General features: G+C 49.9%; 7 protein-coding genes across 7 annotated transcripts; 4 read left to right on the top strand and 3 right to left on the bottom strand.

Moving 5' to 3' along the window:
- Positions 1–364: 364 nt before the first annotated feature.
- N7525_010010 (condensin subunit SMC2) lies at positions 365–4203 on the bottom strand (the record flags this gene model as incomplete). The annotated part of the gene is made up of 5 exons (XM_002560248.2): positions 4121–4203; positions 4028–4068; positions 1783–3940; positions 1357–1731; positions 365–1303 (listed from the first exon to the last, which is right to left on the bottom strand). The coding sequence occupies exons 1-5, from the start codon at positions 4145–4147 to the stop codon at positions 365–367; spliced, it is 3540 nt and encodes a 1179-aa protein (XP_002560294.1). The 5' UTR covers positions 4148–4203.
- A 685-nt stretch (positions 4204–4888) lies between these two features.
- On the top strand, positions 4889–5938 carry gtmA (gliotoxin thiomethyltransferase; the record flags this gene model as incomplete). Its single annotated transcript, XM_002560247.1, has 4 exons — positions 4889–5282; positions 5346–5384; positions 5441–5497; positions 5550–5938. The coding sequence occupies 4 exons, from the start codon at positions 4889–4891 to the stop codon at positions 5936–5938; spliced, it is 879 nt and encodes a 292-aa protein (XP_002560293.1).
- Positions 5939–6215: 277 nt separating this feature from the next.
- Positions 6216–7837, bottom strand: N7525_010008 (NOT2/NOT3/NOT5 family protein; the record flags this gene model as incomplete). The annotated part of the gene is made up of 5 exons (XM_061214935.1): positions 6216–6311; positions 6370–6724; positions 6783–7048; positions 7100–7580; positions 7671–7837. Coding segments are annotated over 5 exons (1365 nt in total), but the record flags the coding sequence as incomplete, so codon positions are not given.
- Positions 7838–8802: 965 nt separating this feature from the next.
- Positions 8803–9736, top strand: mrpl4 (mitochondrial 54S ribosomal protein uL29m; the record flags this gene model as incomplete). The annotated part of the gene is made up of 3 exons (XM_002560246.1): positions 8803–9166; positions 9247–9413; positions 9566–9736. The coding sequence occupies 3 exons, from the start codon at positions 8803–8805 to the stop codon at positions 9734–9736; spliced, it is 702 nt and encodes a 233-aa protein (XP_002560292.1).
- A 461-nt stretch (positions 9737–10197) lies between these two features.
- On the top strand, positions 10198–12000 carry N7525_010006 (secretory pathway gdp dissociation inhibitor; the record flags this gene model as incomplete). Its single annotated transcript, XM_061214934.1, has 8 exons — positions 10198–10243; positions 10302–10326; positions 10388–10447; positions 10508–10535; positions 10586–10931; positions 10997–11548; positions 11598–11855; positions 11912–12000. The coding sequence occupies 8 exons, from the start codon at positions 10198–10200 to the stop codon at positions 11998–12000; spliced, it is 1404 nt and encodes a 467-aa protein (XP_061067446.1).
- A 285-nt stretch (positions 12001–12285) lies between these two features.
- N7525_010005 (PaaI family thioesterase) lies at positions 12286–12910 on the bottom strand (the record flags this gene model as incomplete). Its single annotated transcript, XM_002560244.1, has 2 exons — positions 12286–12699; positions 12803–12910. The coding sequence occupies 2 exons, from the start codon at positions 12908–12910 to the stop codon at positions 12286–12288; spliced, it is 522 nt and encodes a 173-aa protein (XP_002560290.1).
- An 869-nt stretch (positions 12911–13779) lies between these two features.
- Positions 13780–16020, top strand: N7525_010004 (origin recognition complex subunit 4; the record flags this gene model as incomplete). Its single annotated transcript, XM_002560243.2, has 2 exons — positions 13780–15330; positions 15400–16020. The coding sequence occupies 2 exons, from the start codon at positions 13780–13782 to the stop codon at positions 16018–16020; spliced, it is 2172 nt and encodes a 723-aa protein (XP_002560289.2).
- Positions 16021–16772: the final 752 nt, after the last annotated feature.

The following is a 16772-nucleotide window of genomic DNA, read 5'->3' as shown; positions in this document are numbered from 1 at the left end:
AATATAAGTGATGCCTAGGCGAGGTGCTTTAGGTATGGGCGCAATGGGGGTAATTTAATGAAATCGCAATGCGCGTTGGAAGGTGGCACGGATCAGGTCGAGGGTCGGGCACGTGCCGGGTACCGGAGTTTCCAAGTTTGGAAGTTTGTCTTGAGCGACACTTATATTGTACACTGAGATTGTACACTTGTATAGATACCCATGAAGAAAATTGAAATAGTCTTTACCATGCATGATTCATAAAATAGAGACCCATTCCCATCCAAAAACAACCAAACACCAAAGGCCAGACATAATAATCTCACACTCCACCGGACCAACACACCAAGAAAGAAACTATAGACAACCAAGCTCATGTGCATGCTTATTTCAAATCCGCTGGAGTCAACGCCTGAACAATACTGGTACCTTCGCTGAACCGCGTGCGGAAAATGCGGTTGGCATTTTGGAACATGCCATCCTTCAACGAGACGACAATGAACTGAGATCCCTTGAAACGGGTCTTGATCAGTCGACCAATGTTTTGCGTGTGTGACAGATCGAGCGCGGCGTCGACCTCGTCCAGAATGTACATTGGAGCGGGCTTGAATTGCAAGAGCGCCATGATCAATGAGAGAGCGATGAGCGAACGTTGGCCACCACTCAGTTCTGTCAAACTCTGCTTCCAGACCTTGCCCAGGGACACCTTCACCTCGAGACCATCCGTGATATCTTTGCCCTCGGGAGGGTCGAGCTTGGCAAAACTTCCCGGTAGGAGCTCGTTGAAGATCTGTCCGAAGTCGCCATTCACCTTGACCCACGTCTTATGGAGAGCTTCCTTTTTGTATTCGTTCAGGTTCATGATGGTCTCCTCGATTTTTCGCTTGTCACGAATGACAGTCTTCATCATGTTCTTAAGGGCAGCCTCCTTCTTCTCGACGCTGTCAATCATGTTCATGACCTTCGGATTGATTTTCTTTTTCATGCCTTGGGATCGCTCAGTCAAGTTGCGTAGGGTAGACTTGCACTCGGCAATGTTCTGGTTCTGGAAATCGTAGGGAGTGTTGGCGCGTCCGAAGTTTTCTTTCTCATCTGCAATCCACTCATGTTCTTGTTCCATGTGAGCCACAGCCTGACTGGCAGTGTACTGGTCCTTTTGGAGCTTTTCGAGCTGATGGCCAAGCTTCTGCGCCTCTAGTGCATCCTCGGTGATCTGAGAGGATTTGCTCTTCATGGCTTCTTCTAATTCTCGCAACTCCTCGTCAAAGCCGGTCAACTTGGCCCGCTCGTCATCGAGCTGAGCCTGTGCGATGTCATGGGCATCCTAGAATTGTCAGTGATATGGTTATTGAGTAGTGTTGCAAAGACATCACAAACCTTCAGCCTCGCTTGCTCCCGTTTTTGTGATTCAATCTCTTGTACTTGGGCGCTAAGGGTATTTTCTGACTCGACCAATTGCTCCTCAGCCGCGGACAAGTCGCTTCCAACTTGTTCTGAGTCTAGTCTGGAAGTCTGCAATTCCTTCTGCAGCTCTTTGACCGAGCTAGAATTTTTGGCGTAGCTCTTCTTGAGTTTATCGAGCGTTGTCTGCAGTTCCTCCAACTTGCTATCCTTGTTGTCGCTGAATTCACTCATGTCTTTCTCGATTCGCTTGATATCCTTGGATGCTTCGGCCTGGCGAGATTTTGCGTCGGCGATGTCATTCTTGAGTTGTTCAATGTTTGATTTCATCTCCTCAACAGCTTGGATGATCTAGTTGGGGTTAACAGCAAATTGGGAGAACAGATTAGGACAAAAACATACCGAAGACGAAGAGTTGCTGTTGATTTGCTCCTCGGTAAGCTTAATCTCGTGGTTCTTCAGATCAAGATTTTGTTTGATAGAGCGGACGGAATCGAGCTTCTTCTTTTCCCTCTTCATGTGATCCTCCAAAGTCGCGAGCTGTCGTTCTTTGCTCCGCAGCTCCTTGGTGATATCGTTAAGCTTTTGCAAGGTCACAAGAACACCGCTGGAGTTGGGGGAGCTTCCACCGGAAAGTGTTCCGGACGGATCATACACATCGCCCTCCAGCGTGACACTCTTCATCCGAACTGACGGGTTAAATGTTACCTTCTTGGCTGTGTCGGCATCATCACAGATAAGGGTGTTTCCGAATACATAGTTCATCGCCGCTAGAACTTCCTCGTCGTACCCAACCAAGGACAGAGCAAGGTCAACCTTGCCAGGGGCAAGGTTCTGTGCAGCTCCGATCTTTTCCACGGAGGCCTTGAAGGCGGAAATCTTATTAAGGGGAATGATAGTCACTCGCTTGCGCAGCTTGCCTTTCTGAAGCAGCTGTGTGCCGGTCTCTGCGCTGTCTACAACCACATTGTAAAGACGACCACCGGCGCAGATCTCCAGAGCAGTTGCAGCCGGAACCTGGTCCTTGTTGAGGGTGAAAAGTTGAGCAACCAAACCCTTGACCTTGGACCGGTCAAAGTTGGGATAAGGGTCTGCGTAATTGAAATCGATGTTCGCTGCCTGCCGCTTGAGCTCATCAGCTCGCTGGCGGAGGTCACGAATATCGCGTTGAAGCTCGGTCTGCTCCTGATATATCTGCTCCTCCTTCCCAGGCTCGAACCCAAGCCGGGTCAGCTCGGACTCCAGCTTGTTGGCTTGAGACTTCAACCCTTCGAGGTCACGCAGAAGCCCCAAGTTTTGCTCCTTTGCCTTCTTTGCGCGAGGCTCCTCTTCCTTGATGCGCTTCTCAAGATGGTTGATTTTGAGCTTCCCTTGCTCTTGTTCTGTGGCGGCATTGCTTGCACGGTTCCGGGCATCTTGCAATTGACCTTGGTAACCACTCTCCTGGCCCTCCTTCGAGGCGACACCAGTCTGCAATGTCTGGAGCAGTTCCTCCTTTTGCTCCACTTCCACATTTTGTGCGTCCAACTCGGCCTTGGCGGTATCGTACTGAGCCTGTAGCTTCTCATAGATCTTGCGCTTCTCCTTCAAGATTTTCTCAAGATCAGTGACAGTATTTTGAATGGTCCGTCGTTTCTCTTTCTCTTCGTCCATGCTTGCATTCTTCAGATCAAAGACTGTGGTCAGTCGGACCAACTCGTGCGAGTAGTTCTTGACCTCATCTTCAAGCCCCTGGAATTTGCCTCCTTTTCGGAGTTCCTTGTCGCGAGCTGCGCGCACCCGTTTCACGTCCTCCTCTAAATGGGCAATCTCACTTTTGAGTTTGTGCGCGTTATCTTCGAGTGCCTGCGCTTTGTTACGTTTGTTTTCGCACTCTTCGCCTGCAACTCTTAGCCGCTCGCCGCCACGAACATAGTCATGGGCTACAACAAGTCGAGTCAAGCGCTCGAGGTCATTCTGCGTCTGTTGGAAGTCGAGGAAGGCTCGCTTCTCTGACCGGAGCTTCTCAAGCTTAGGTTCGATCTCTTCCTTCAGCAGCTCTTCGATCTCCCGCAGCTTCAGCTCTTTCTTCCCCATTGTCCTGTTCGCTTTCTCTCTTCGATCCTCAAACATTCGTGTACCAGCTGCCTCCTCGATCATCGACAGGATTTCGACTGATTTCATGTTCAGGACTTTTGTAATGCGACCTTGCATAATGAGGAAGTTGGGGTTGTTGATGTTCAGCTGAACACTCTGGAACAAGTTCTGAACAGTCTGCTGTTGCGCGCGGTGGCCGTTGATCAAGTATTTGCTTGTGCCGCCTAGCACAATCTGTCGAGTGACGGAAATATTCGCATACTCCTCAAATCCGATCGGCGACTTCGCGGTATCCCGGTTGTCGAAAACGATTGTAACGCTGGCTTTCGTGACACCGGCTTGGCCACGCTTGTAGATAAGATCTTGGAGGTTTTGCGCGCGGACTGTGGTCATGTTGGTGATACCAAGCACGAAGCAAATGGCATCGAGGATGTTGGATTTACCACTGCCGTTCAGGCCGGTGATCGAGTTAAAGGCTTCGTCCCTACATTGCGCGATTAGTAAATCCCATCACGCTCAAACCCTTCTAACGCCATGATTTGTTCATGCTTGGATTCGGAGGATTGCATACCATCCCGAGATCACCGTACGCACAGCGTACGATTTGAAGCCCTGACGACCTTGTTAGCGCAGTGAATGACTATGGGGCAATGTTGAGCCTCACATCTATGACAATTTCAGTAATCCTCATGGTTGCGACTCCGAAACGGCGTTCTGCTCGCTAGCAGAGTGCATAGGTCGGCCAGGTGGGAAGTGGAGGGGATTGATTGTTTTGCCGCATCCGCTGTTGATGGTTTGCCCATTTGGGACTGGCGTCGTTTTGCTGATGTCAGCGCGGGGGCTTTGTTCTCACATGATATCGAAGTATACAAAAAATGGCACTCGGCGACTTGAAATCAAATATCTCAATTCATTGGCTTTATTTATTGGCTGGCATTTGGAAACTCAGATTTGCAGTTGATATGAAATACCAGCCAATGAGTCCACCGCTTTTATTTTGACTCTGCAGGCCTCCTCTTTTGCCAACATGATTACGATATACTAAGAGGAACCTTGGAGGCTACCTACTGCGCAAGTTTCGCACTCAACCAATCATTGCCATGGACTTACGGTCAGTGAGGCGATTTGAGTCACTATCAACACGTTCAAGGTATAATTTTAGAAATCACTCGCCTGAAATCCACTCGCGGAGACATTCTCGGACACTTTCGCGGACACTTTCGCGGATACTTTCGCGGACACTTTCTATATGGCTATGGGAAGTCTAGAGCAACTCCAAATCGTTCAAAGGGCCATTTAAGCCCAGCAAGAAGATTATCTTCCCATGATATCGACTTTCCGTAACATCACTCGAAGCTTTCGTCTAAACAGACATCCTCATCTATCATCTTCATTCAACACGGTACCCAACCACCTTACAGTTTTACCAACCATGCCTGAGGAACCCGCATTGCAGGCTTTCTTCAAGAGTAAAGTCTATGCTAGTTCATTCAAACGCGGGGAGATGGTCACTCGCCCATTCGCTGAAATGCTGGTTGACCAGACCAAGGTTGCCGCCGAGTCCAAGGCCAACCCTGCTCAGCACCTAGTAGTCCTTGACAATGCCTGCGGCACTGGCGTTATATCTAGCGCACTCAACGATAAGCTTGATGACTCTGTCAAGAAGATGTGGAAGTTGACTTGCGGAGACATATCGTCGCCAATGATCGAGTCCACTACGCACCGTATGCAAGAAGAGGGTTGGCCGAACGCGGAGGCAAAGATCGTGGATGCGCAGAAACCCGAGCTAGCTAGCGCTCAATTCTCTCATATCTTCACTGCTTTCGGTGAGTTGGTTTCTGGGCGCACTCTAATCTCATTCGACTGTGGCTAACTACTATCTTCTACAGCCTATATGGCACTACCTGAGTCTCTTAAGGCTCTCGATGGTAAGGATGTCTTTGCTTACTTCCTTATTATATTCAAGGCTAATAAAAACCACTAGAAACCGTCCGAATGCTGCAGCCCGGCGGAACTATTGCTTTCTCGACCTGGATCGAGCGTGAGTATCGGAACGTTTCTTTCACATAACCAGATATACTGACATGAAGCAGCCGGCTGGATTGCCGTCGCCCGAGCAGCAATTGAAAGCATGCCAGGCAATCTGTCTTTTCCAGAGACGCCAAAGCTCTTGGCCGCCTTGACTGATGGGCAATGGGACTCAAAGGCTTGGATCGAGACCCAGCTAGAGGAACGTGGGTTTCAGGACATCGACGTCCGTCCAACAACGACAAAACTGACCATCACATCCCCTATCTTCGTTGACATGACCATGTTGATGATTCCCACGATGGTAAAGACCTTTTGGACTGACAAGCAACGGGAGGAACACCAGGATAAGGTTCGTCCGGCGATAGAGAAGTACTTGGAAGACAGTTACGGGTATGGGAACATCGATACCGAATGGATGGCTATTCTGTCCACTGCGCGCAAGTCTGGCTAGATGGAAAGCTCATTCAGGCGCCTATGAAGAGAGGGATCTACAGCAATCTACAGCATTCCACAGCATTGTGACAAGATCATCCAGGTAATGACATTGATTTTCAAGATCGTATCCTGGTTTCCCACATAGCCCTTTAATACCAGAGAAATCAACGCGCCTTATCCCGAAGGTCAATGTACTATCGGCCGTCCCTGAGCAATATAACACAGACCAGTAAACCGAACGCCATGGTTGATTGCTTGTATTCTGCGTGCGCCTAGGTCGTTTTAACTTCAAATCATGAGGCATGATGCACTACCCCAGGTGGGCGGGCGGCACCTCGGTTAGGATCCAACCGGTTGTCCAAGTCTTCATATCGAAGAATAAATTCACGCTGCGATCAAGGTTAGTTTAACCAGTTCTTTAACCAGCAAAGGATGAAAGTTACTTACTCGGACCTTCTTCCAGGCAGATGAATCCCACAGAAGATAAACACCACGTTCGGTCACACCACGCTCCACATCAACGGGTCCAGGATATGTCTCATCGCGAGTCAGCCAGCACCGCTCAAGCTTGTGGTACCGCCATTTGCGGCCCATCAATTCCTCAGCCACTAGTTCCTGCATTATATCCCGAGGCATGCTGTAGAAGATGAAAAATAGTGTTTCATCACTAAACCCAGGAATGCGAGACTGGAGCGGTTGGATATTGGCGACATTATAACAACCCGGTAAAGAGAAGTCTTGTTCCAGAGGGACTGCTGACATTGATGACACGAATGGTGAAGCAAACGATGTGTGCAAAGGCCTATGCAGAGAAGCATATTAGTATGTGTCAAATGGCATGGGAACAAAGGAACTCATACTCCGCCTGGTTTAAATCCAATCCTAGTGTCATCAAATCTTGGCCAACAGCGAGACTTGCAACATCAGGACTCTCACTGTGAATCATGCGTAGCAGGCCCGCCAACCCAAATCTGTCAAGCTCACTCATCTGCGCGAGGGGCGGTTGCTCCGTACTCTGGGGCGCAGTAGAGACATCTTGTCCATCGCTAGTTTCTTGCTGTCTTTGCTGTAGCTGTTGTGGATCGCTAAAGTTACGCTGGCCTGGAAGTACACCATTGTTCAAGTCCTGCTGTAAAGTTAGTGCCGCCTAAAAGGTTAGCCAATTGTAGGGACCTACCTCTTTCTCGTGTCCCAAAATGCCATTGGGTACTTGGCTGACTGGTGACCGCGGTCCCCCCAGACCAGTTCCATAGCCCCCAAAACCTGCACCTTGCATCAACGAACCAGTCCGACCGAGAGGGAGCTCAGCAGCAGAATTGCGACCCAAAGGGGGAAACTCCTCAATATTGCCTGTCTGGGGCTGGCCACCCGCACCGAGTTGGCTGCTGATACCCTGGCCACCATTTCTAAAGTCATCAAGTCGATTGGCAAACTGCGCACCAGAAGGAAACATGTCATCATGCGGCGGTTGCGATTGTTGGGGTGTGGGAAGGCCCTGGGGTTGGGAGGAACGAGAGGGGGTTTGCGATGTCGGAGGGAGCTGTTGTCTTTGGACAGGTGTTTGCTGAGCAGCACGTTGACTTGCGTTGGCCCACATTAGCTGACCGGGAGTTTGTGATTGTGATTGCTGTGATGCTCCTGATAGCGAAGGAAACTCCCTAGAATCACCGACCTCGTCAGTTCGGAGACAAATTGGAAGGCCTAGAGATACAGGAGACCACTGCAAACCATGACAACAGAGAACTTACGAGAGATCAAGTGGTGCCGCAGATTGAGATCCTCCAAGACTTTGCGCAAAGCTTCCCATGGTTCCCATTGTGCGCTGCTGATTGCCCGGTAGGCCAGATGTTCCGCTAACAGGTAAATTGAAACTCCAATTCGCACCGCCGCCTATTGATACTCTTATGTTAGCATCCCTTCATTCAAATGATCTTGAGTGTCCAGAAGATATGACTCGAGGCAATCGCACCCAGTTTCCCGTTTGACAATCGCGCGGACTAATGATGAAGTTCGATCTTGTGCTTGCTATTGCGTGGGGAATCCGGACATGTCTCTCAGCGGCTGTGGGCCAGGATCTGGCACAAGCGTGACAAGTCAGCACGATCGTCGCATCAAGAGCTGCTCAGATCAACGCCACAGGAATGTGCGGGCATGTCCTTGCAAATGCCTCGGTCGCAAATGCAAAACCACCTGGCCCAAGGTGTGCGATTGGACTCCCCGATGCTTCCATAGTGCTAGGTAACTCCCAATGCCAAGGAGAGTATAGCCCAGCATAGCAACAAGTCTGACTATATCAAGTATTCCGCGGAGGTTGGTGAAAGATAAGAAAGGCATAAGGGTTTGCGAAGGCATTGAAGGAAAATGACGAACCTGGCCTATTCATAGTCGATATTTCTTAACAAGAAGGTAATTCCCGTTATTCCGGGGTATGTCAAAAATCAAAAAAGAGGACTGGCCGAGTAATAGACCGGAGGTGAATCTGTGGAGGGGAGAGCAATCCACAAAGGCCTCTTGGTCACGCTTGATGCGGCACTGCTCCGCCGAGTAGTCGATTGGGCGGTTAGACGCGCGGGTGCTAAGGAATGCACGGGCCAAGTCTGTAATTAACCGCGGCAAACAAGGCCTAAGAGGTAAAGACTAAAGATATCTTTGAAGGAAAGGTACTTGGGATTTTCGTTTCCTGGATTTGGAAATGGAATTAAAAGAAATCATACGACTTGAAAAGGAAAAAAAAGATATGAAGAACCCGACGAACCCGAGGCTGGCAACATCCAAGCTGTCTTGGGTTGGTTGTGGCACGTGATCAGTCTTGCCGCCTTCCACGAAAAGAAAGGCCATCAATCTCCGACTCCGACCATCCTGGGGAAAGCCATCACAATCATGCAGCAGGTTCCACGCATTGCTAGTCGCCTGAGGGGGCTGGCTATGGCTGAATTGCCTCCCACTTACCTCGCGCCATCACTTCACCCATCCGTGACCCTGTCAGCCATCCAGTCTTCAAGCTTTTCCTCCACTGCCTCCGTGGGCGCCAACCCTCGACGCGACAAGAGCAAAAACCGTGGTGTATCAGCCATCCATCGAACCGGTCCCAGAACCCCATTTGTCGTGTCAAGATGGCCATTGCCCAAACCTGTGTCGCCGAAAGATATGCAGCCACGGGAAACAGACCCCAACCACGGACTCTGGGCCTTCTTCCCCCCTAACCGGCAACCATTACCTACCCCAGAATATGACAACGCCCATGGTTAGTTTGTTTGTCCCCAATCCATAGATTGAACCTATAGATTGAACGTGCTACGAGCAGTGCTGATGTTGGCAATTTAGGTCGTGCTTGGGCTATCCAAGAACTCCGCGAAAGGGATTGGCAGGACCTCCACGGTCTGTGGCATGTATGCGTCCGGGAACGAAACCGCATTGCCACGTCGGATCTTGAGAGAGAGAGAATCCAGGCTGGTTACGGTGGATTTGAATCTCAGGAACGGGACAAGGTGGTGAGTTTTTCCCCGGCTGTATAGGCCGTCTTGTTCATCTATATCTTGGAAAGCTGCAGGGAGAAATTTTTTTTTTTTTCGTTACTTCCGAGGCAACAGTCAATCGACGGTTGGAATTGTCTAGACCCGACTGACCCATTTGATCATTCTAGATTCGAAGCACCATGAGGAACATCAAGCACGTTCTACGTGAACGTTGGTATGCTTGGGAGGACGCGAAACGAATGTACAAGCGCGGGTACCGCCCTGAGAACTTTTACGGACTCGAGGACTTTGAGGTTGAGCAGGAGCGCGTTGAAGAAGCCCAAGGGAAAGACCAATAAGCTTGAGGGAAAAGGGTTCAGGCACAACACGAGGCCGGGGGAGACTTGAGCCGAGTCTCAATTGTCAAATTTATGTAACATTAGCTTTTCAAGGTGATCTTAGTAGTGCGCATGTCGAATTATACATAGTATACATTGGATATATGAGAGTTGGTTCGTCATCCGACGCTACAAACCTCCTTTAATTTAGACCTGTACCTAAGAATCTCGGGAATTGATCATACTTACCCCTGAGATGAAATGAACCCAGGGATATACATATTCAGGGGTTCGTTGAAGCCAAATTATCCCATGTCATTAATATCGTGAGGTAACTCACTAGTGGCGGATCCGTCAAATAGTAGTTCCCCTTTCTTACCGCTTCGTTGATCCGCGGGGAGATAGTCGACTTTCTCTTCTCCTCATTCTCTCGAGAATCTTCTTTCTACTTTTCTCTACCTTTAGTATCTTCCATATTCATTATGGACGAGATTGCCCCAGAGTATGATGTTGTGGTGCTCGGCACTGGTATGTTGCTACCCCGCCATCCCCCCCCCAAAGTCAACAACTGACCAGTTCCTTTCAGGCCTGACCGAGTGTGTTTTGTCTGGGTAGGTCTTTTGAGCTTGGTTTTTAGTGATTCCGCAATTTTCTCATTGTTTTTGACTATAGTGTGCTCAGTGTGAAGGGCAACAAGGTCCTTCACATCGATCGCAATGACCACTATGGAGGGTAAGTCGGAGAAGCTCGCTATGACGGCACCAAGATCAAAATAGCTCACAATTACCATAGAGAAGCAGCTTCCGTCAACATCGAAGCAGTATGTACACCGATTAATTCCAGAGTCGCCCTATTGACACCCTTTTGCAGCTGTTCAAGAAATACGGCAACGTCCGCCCCGGCGAGGAGCCATGGAAGAAATACGGGAGGGTGAATGACTGGAACATCGACTTGGTCCCCAAGCTGCTTATGTCCAATGGGGAGTTGACCAACATTTTGGTGTCCACGGATGTTACCCGGTACCTCGAGTTCAAGCAGATTGCTGGCAGCTATGTCCAGCAAGGCAAGGGTCCCAAGGCGACCGTGGCCAAGGTGCCTTCGGATGCTGGTGAAGCTCTCCGCTCATCGCTCATGGGCTTGTTCGAAAAGCGACGTGCCAAGAAGTTCCTCGAGTGGGTTGGTGATTTCAAGGAGGACGACCCAGCCAGTCACCAGGGTGAGTATTTGTAACTTGGGTCAGCTCCGGGGGTTTCGCCAAAGCAGATAGCTAATGCCCACCAGGATTGAACATCCATGCGTGCACGATGAAGGAGGTTTACGACAAGTTTGGCCTCGAGGATAATACCCGTGATTTCGTCGGTCACTCCATGGCTTTGTACCCCTCCGACGAATATATCAACCAGAGTGGCGCCGCCGTCGAAACAATTAACCGTATCCGCCTGTATGTCAACTCTATGGCACGCTACGGAAAATCGCCATATATCTACCCTCTCTACGGTCTCGGCGAGCTGCCCCAGGGTTTCGCTCGTCTGTCTGCCATTTACGGCGGTACATACATGTTGAACACCGACGTCGACGAGGTGCTTTACGAGAACGGCAAGGTCTCCGGAATTAAGGCGACGATGAAGGACCGTGACGACCAATCCGAAGCCATGAAGTTTGAGACCAAGACCAAGAAGATCATCGCTGATCCTTCTTACTTCCCGAGCAAGTCCAAGGTCACCGGATACTTGCTCAAGGCTATCTGCATTCTGAACCACCCCATCGATAAGACCGACAGCAGCGACTCTGTGCAGCTGATCATTCCCCAGTCTCAGGTTGGACGCAAGCACGGTTAGTTCTATACAATCCCGATTTATTGACAGAGCACTAACCTCTCCAGACATTTACATTGCCATGGTCTCGTCTGCGCATAACGTCTGCCCCAAGGGCTACTACATCGCCATCGTGTCCACCATCGCCGAGAACGATGCCAACCACCACCTTGAGCTTGAGCCTGGCTTCGAGCGACTGGGCAAGATCGAGGAGAAGTTCATGGGTCCCCCCATTCCTCTCTACGAGCCCATCGACAATGGCGAGGAGTCCAACATCTTCATCTCTAAGAGCTATGACGCGACATCACACTTCGAGACCACGACTGGTAAGCTATTCCCTGATTGGAGAATATAGGACTTGTCGGCTAATCCTTTCTCCCAGATGATGTCCGTGATATGTACCGCCGTGCCACTGGCGAGGAGTTGAAGGTTGAGGGTCTCCGGGAAGACCAGCAGCTGGCCACAGAGTAAAAAGGCCTACTCGCCTTGGCAATCGGATAATCTAGTACTGCTTAGATTGGTTGATTATATTTCTCTTGGACATGTGCGATAGTCTCTGTTCGTCTCTGTTCTTGTTCAGCCCTTCCCTATCATAACAAACGAAGCACAATATTTCCGGTCACTACCACATCGATTACAGGATCTTCGCTCGTACAATGGCTAGAATTTGACAACTTTATTGATACAAATGAAGTCTATACAAATTTATATCCCAGTAGCTGCCTCTTAAGAACCCGGCATATACCAAACATCGAATCAAATCCTCTGCGTCACCTCCGGGTCGGTATTGGCCTTCTCATGTTCACCAATCACACAAACATCACCACTCTCCGCCTTCTGGATCTCAGCGCGAAGCAATGCCAGCCGTTTTCCAACATGGATAACCTCGCAAACAAGACGCACCTCAGTTCCGGTAGGTACAGGCCGCAGGTATGTCACCTTGAGGTTGCGGCTGACACCTCCGAACGAGAACTTGCCCGGTTCGGAAATGCCCAACAAGATAGTGGTTGAGAGAACGTCAATCAAAGTAGCAGCACAACCGCCGTGGAGGTTACCCATGTAATTGCTCAGCGGAGGAGTGATCGTCAACAGGAACGAGACTGTAGCCGGAGGACCGCGGGTTGCGGATTCGAAGCGGAGGTTACAGCTGCGGGCATCGACGTCCCAGTGCTTTGGATTGAGATAGGGGTAAGCTAGAATTCAATCATGCGTGCTAGTGCTGCGTATATGGGAGATGCAGTTCACATGTTGAATGTTTGCACATGGTACTTACTCCCTCATTCCCCATTCCCATACGCCCTGTATACTCATAGACGAGCTCCTCGAACTCGTCCAGTTTTCTGGACGGAGCGCTTATTGCGTTATCTGCGTTATCTGACATGTCTGAAAGAAAACAGAATTAAATGGGTTAGAGAAGCAGCGTTGCGCTGGAAGTAGCAGTAGCTGAAGCTAAGTACACCCCACAGGGCTCGGATCACCAGATTGGACCTCGGCTGTGATGAAGCCGACCAAGTACAGTACAAAATCAGATATGCGATATGCTTGAATTGGAGATATATCCATCTCTCAACATATTAGATTTGACATATGTTCATCTCAAAATGATTCTTTTTGCGAAGGACTACATATGTACTATGTGGTGGATTTCCTGTTCAGTTACTGCATAATACAGCTCGGCTTCGGTTCTTGAAGTCTGTCTTGTTCGAATTCCAATTGAGAGTTCTAGTCAATACCAAAGAAAGAAAATGTTCTTGTCTATACATATTTAGTAAGACAATATCAAGGAGAACCAGTCGACTAACAAATCTTCCAAGTCGCAAGGGAGAACCTCGGGAAGCACCTGACTTCGCGACACGCGTCTCGGCCTGAGGCGAAAATCGGCCAATTTGTTGACCCTTTGAGCAATTGGACCAGCACTTGGACCAGCAATTGAACCAGCAATTGAACCACGCAGGGGTCTCCTGTTCGAATTTGATTCAGACGGGCTGCACTCATTGGCCTTGATAAATGACTAGGCCGTTGGTTTTCTCACTGTAAGTCCATACATTCGGGGCGAAAGCTCCTAGGCTCAAGCTGGTCGGCAACAGACAGCATTGATTGAATTTGATCCTAATTGACACAGGCGCAAACCCTTATCTAACGAGAAAACTGCGAGCAATTTCTGCTTGCGACCTCGCCCTGACGAAGCTTGGTTTCCATCGAATTGAGTACTCCCCTATACCAGCGATCCCGTTTCTTCAAACTACAGCCATGGCCCGAGCACCCAAGAGGAGAAGGGTCTCCGAGGATGTTGATGGAGACATCGAAATGGGAAATGATACTCAAGACGCATTCTCCGTCCCGTCATCTCCCAACAACCACCGAACTTCTCCCACGCCAGTGAAAAGTGTATCACGGCGTCGATCTACCCGCGGAGACAACCCAGACCCGGAAACGACAGGCGAAGGTGGCAAGGACGATAAAGATGAGGTACAGACTCCGGCGCGGGCTGGGACACGAACAAGTGGACGGCAGCGCAAAACACCAAAGAGATACGAGGAAGAAGCCGTAACACCCTCGTCGAGAAGAAAACCAGCTACCACTCCTGCACGAAGTGCGCGTGCCACCCGAAGCGCGCAAAAGCCGCGACAATCTCCGATGGAAGACGGAGGTGAGCGTGAATTTGAAGAGGAGGATGAGGAAGAAGAAGAGGATGACGATGACGATGATGATATGGACCTCGACGAGCCGTCCCCGGAGCCCGCCCGTCGTACAATTACAAGGACCCGATCGAGGAGAAGCACCGCGAAACCCAGATCTAAGAAAGCCTTGGCCACAGAGCCGAAAGAGAAGTCGCCTTCGCCTGAGTATCAGGACGGCTTGGATGACCTTGTTACGATGCAACTCCAACAAGACCTTTATCATGACCAGTCAGAGACGCATGAGCCTGCGGACGGCTCCGAGCCATTGCCAGAATACGCTGAAATGTTCCAAGCGCTCTGCCAGACGGGCCTTGAGGACGAAATGCGCATTCTCTCGACCATTCTTCTCGAAAAGCTGTCAGGGAAACGACAGATTCCAGTGCGCGGACTCGAATCTGAATACCAAAAGGTTCATCAGCTCATTGAACAGACCGTCTCCGTCGGAGAGGGTAACTCCATGCTTCTTCTTGGTTCCAGAGGATGCGGCAAGACCGCGATTGTGGAATCCATCATTTCGTCCCTCAGAAAGGACCACAGCAATGATTTCCACGTCGTTCGTCTCAATGGATTTTTGCATACAGATGATCGGTTAGCTTTGCGAGAGATGTGGCGCCAACTTGGCCGTGAAATGCATACCGAGGATGATGCAGCCAAGGTTAGTTCTTATGCGGATACGATGGCGACGCTCTTGGCTTTGTTGTCACACCCAGAGGAGCTTTTCGGGGCTTCTGGAGACCCAGCGTCGAAGACTGCTGCGAAGTCCATTGTGATCTTGTTGGATGAATTCGACCTATTCGTTACCCACCCACGGCAGACTCTGCTGTATAATCTGTTTGACATTGCCCAAGCCCGCAAAGCCCCCATCGCGGTCATTGGGCTCACGACAAAAGTCGATGTAACCGAGATGCTCGAGAAGCGTGTCAAGAGTCGATTTAGTCATCGATATACTTATGTTCCTCTAGCTCGATCCTTCGATACCTTTTCGGATATTTGCCTAGGGAGCCTGGATCTCAGTGATGCTGAAATGGCTGATATTGCAGATGAACTTGGGTCCGAACGCACTCTTGTGGAGTCAGAAAAATGGAAGAGCCTGCTTGGGGGATGGAAGGAATATCTGAAGGTAAGATCTATCATATTTTCTTTTATCCAGGCAATCGAATCTGTTACTAAACCTCGCTCTTGAAAATAGCATATGTGGGATGACAAAGAATTCCAATTCCACCTCAGGCGCATCTACAACCAAACCAAATCAGCAAAGGAGTTCTTCAACAGCGCGCTTCTCCCCATCAGCGACTTGCTGCATAGTGTATCGATCCCCGACACACCCATACCCGAAGTCCCAACTCCGAAAAGCTTCGCTTCTCAATCCCTTGATTGCCCCGACCCAGCACCCCTCCCTTTCTCCACATCCATCACATCATCCAGTCCCTCGTCATTGCCACTCGCTTTGCTGGTAGCCGCAACGCGCCTAGCAGCCCTATTCGACCCCGGAAACGACGGGTCCCAGTCGCAGAGCATGGGACCACTGGCGCTTTCTTTCCCCGCCGCATACGCAGAATACGTTCGGCTTCTGACGTCGGCAAAGACATCTGCCTCGGTGTCGGGAGCTGCTGCCACACCAGGCCGTGTCTGGGGCCGAGATGTGGCCCGAGAGTCCTGGGAAAAGCTGCTCAGCTGGGGACTGGTGACTCCGGTGGGTAGCGGAAACGGCACTGCTGACGGGCAGATGTTCCGTGTGGAAATCAGTTTCGAGGAGGTGATTGAGATGGCTGGCTCCGGAGGTGCTTTGGGCCAGTGGTGGCGCGAATAGACCTGTCAGCAATTTGGATATATTGCGAGCATGTCTTACTGTGTTGCGTTTTTTGCGCCGGCAAACATAGCATTTGGCTTTCTGACTACATGTATACAGTATAGATCATGATATGAGTTGTAGTTGGAATACAGCTTAATTGTTTCCAGTCATTCTTCTGCGTTATTCTGGAATAGATATCAAGTCCTTCCATACTTTATACAAGAATTAAACCGGCATAACAACCAAACGTAACGTATATATCGTGCACAAGCAGTCCCCGGAATGTTAGAGAAAAAAAAAAGATACACATGTCATGCCAGCCCTAGGGGATTTAAGTCCCACATATGCCCCGAACCCAAGCGTCCGGTATCGGATATATCCCAAACCATACACATATAGCTACCTAGGTAGGAAAACATCGGAATGCTTAGCAAGCACCCCCCAGGAGGGCTCCAGGGCTCCCTTTTTGGCAAATTTCCCAAACCTACCTGACCCTGACCTCCATTCAAATCTGCCGATCATCTCCATCCCTGAGAATGATCCCATCACGTCATCCTTGTTCTTTCCAACCTTGGAAGCTTGCTTGGATGCATGTTCCCGATACGGGGTACGTCTGGTGGTGAACTCCGGGGTTTTACGTACGGAATACCACTGTTATCACTATAAAAGTATAACTCGAGCTAGATGATAGGAGTGGAGGTCATTTGATTAGGATTTGATGATCTGCGTAGGTCCCAAGGGTTACATATATAAGAGTGGATATCGGGATT

The sequence above is a fragment of the Penicillium rubens genome (assembly GCF_028828025.1).
Source record: "Penicillium rubens strain IBT 27055 chromosome Unknown utg000004l_segment0_segment0, whole genome shotgun sequence".
NCBI lineage: Eukaryota > Fungi > Ascomycota > Eurotiomycetes > Eurotiales > Aspergillaceae > Penicillium > Penicillium rubens.
The sequence above is the reverse complement of the archived record's forward strand: the minus strand, read 5'-3'. Positions and strand labels throughout refer to the sequence as shown.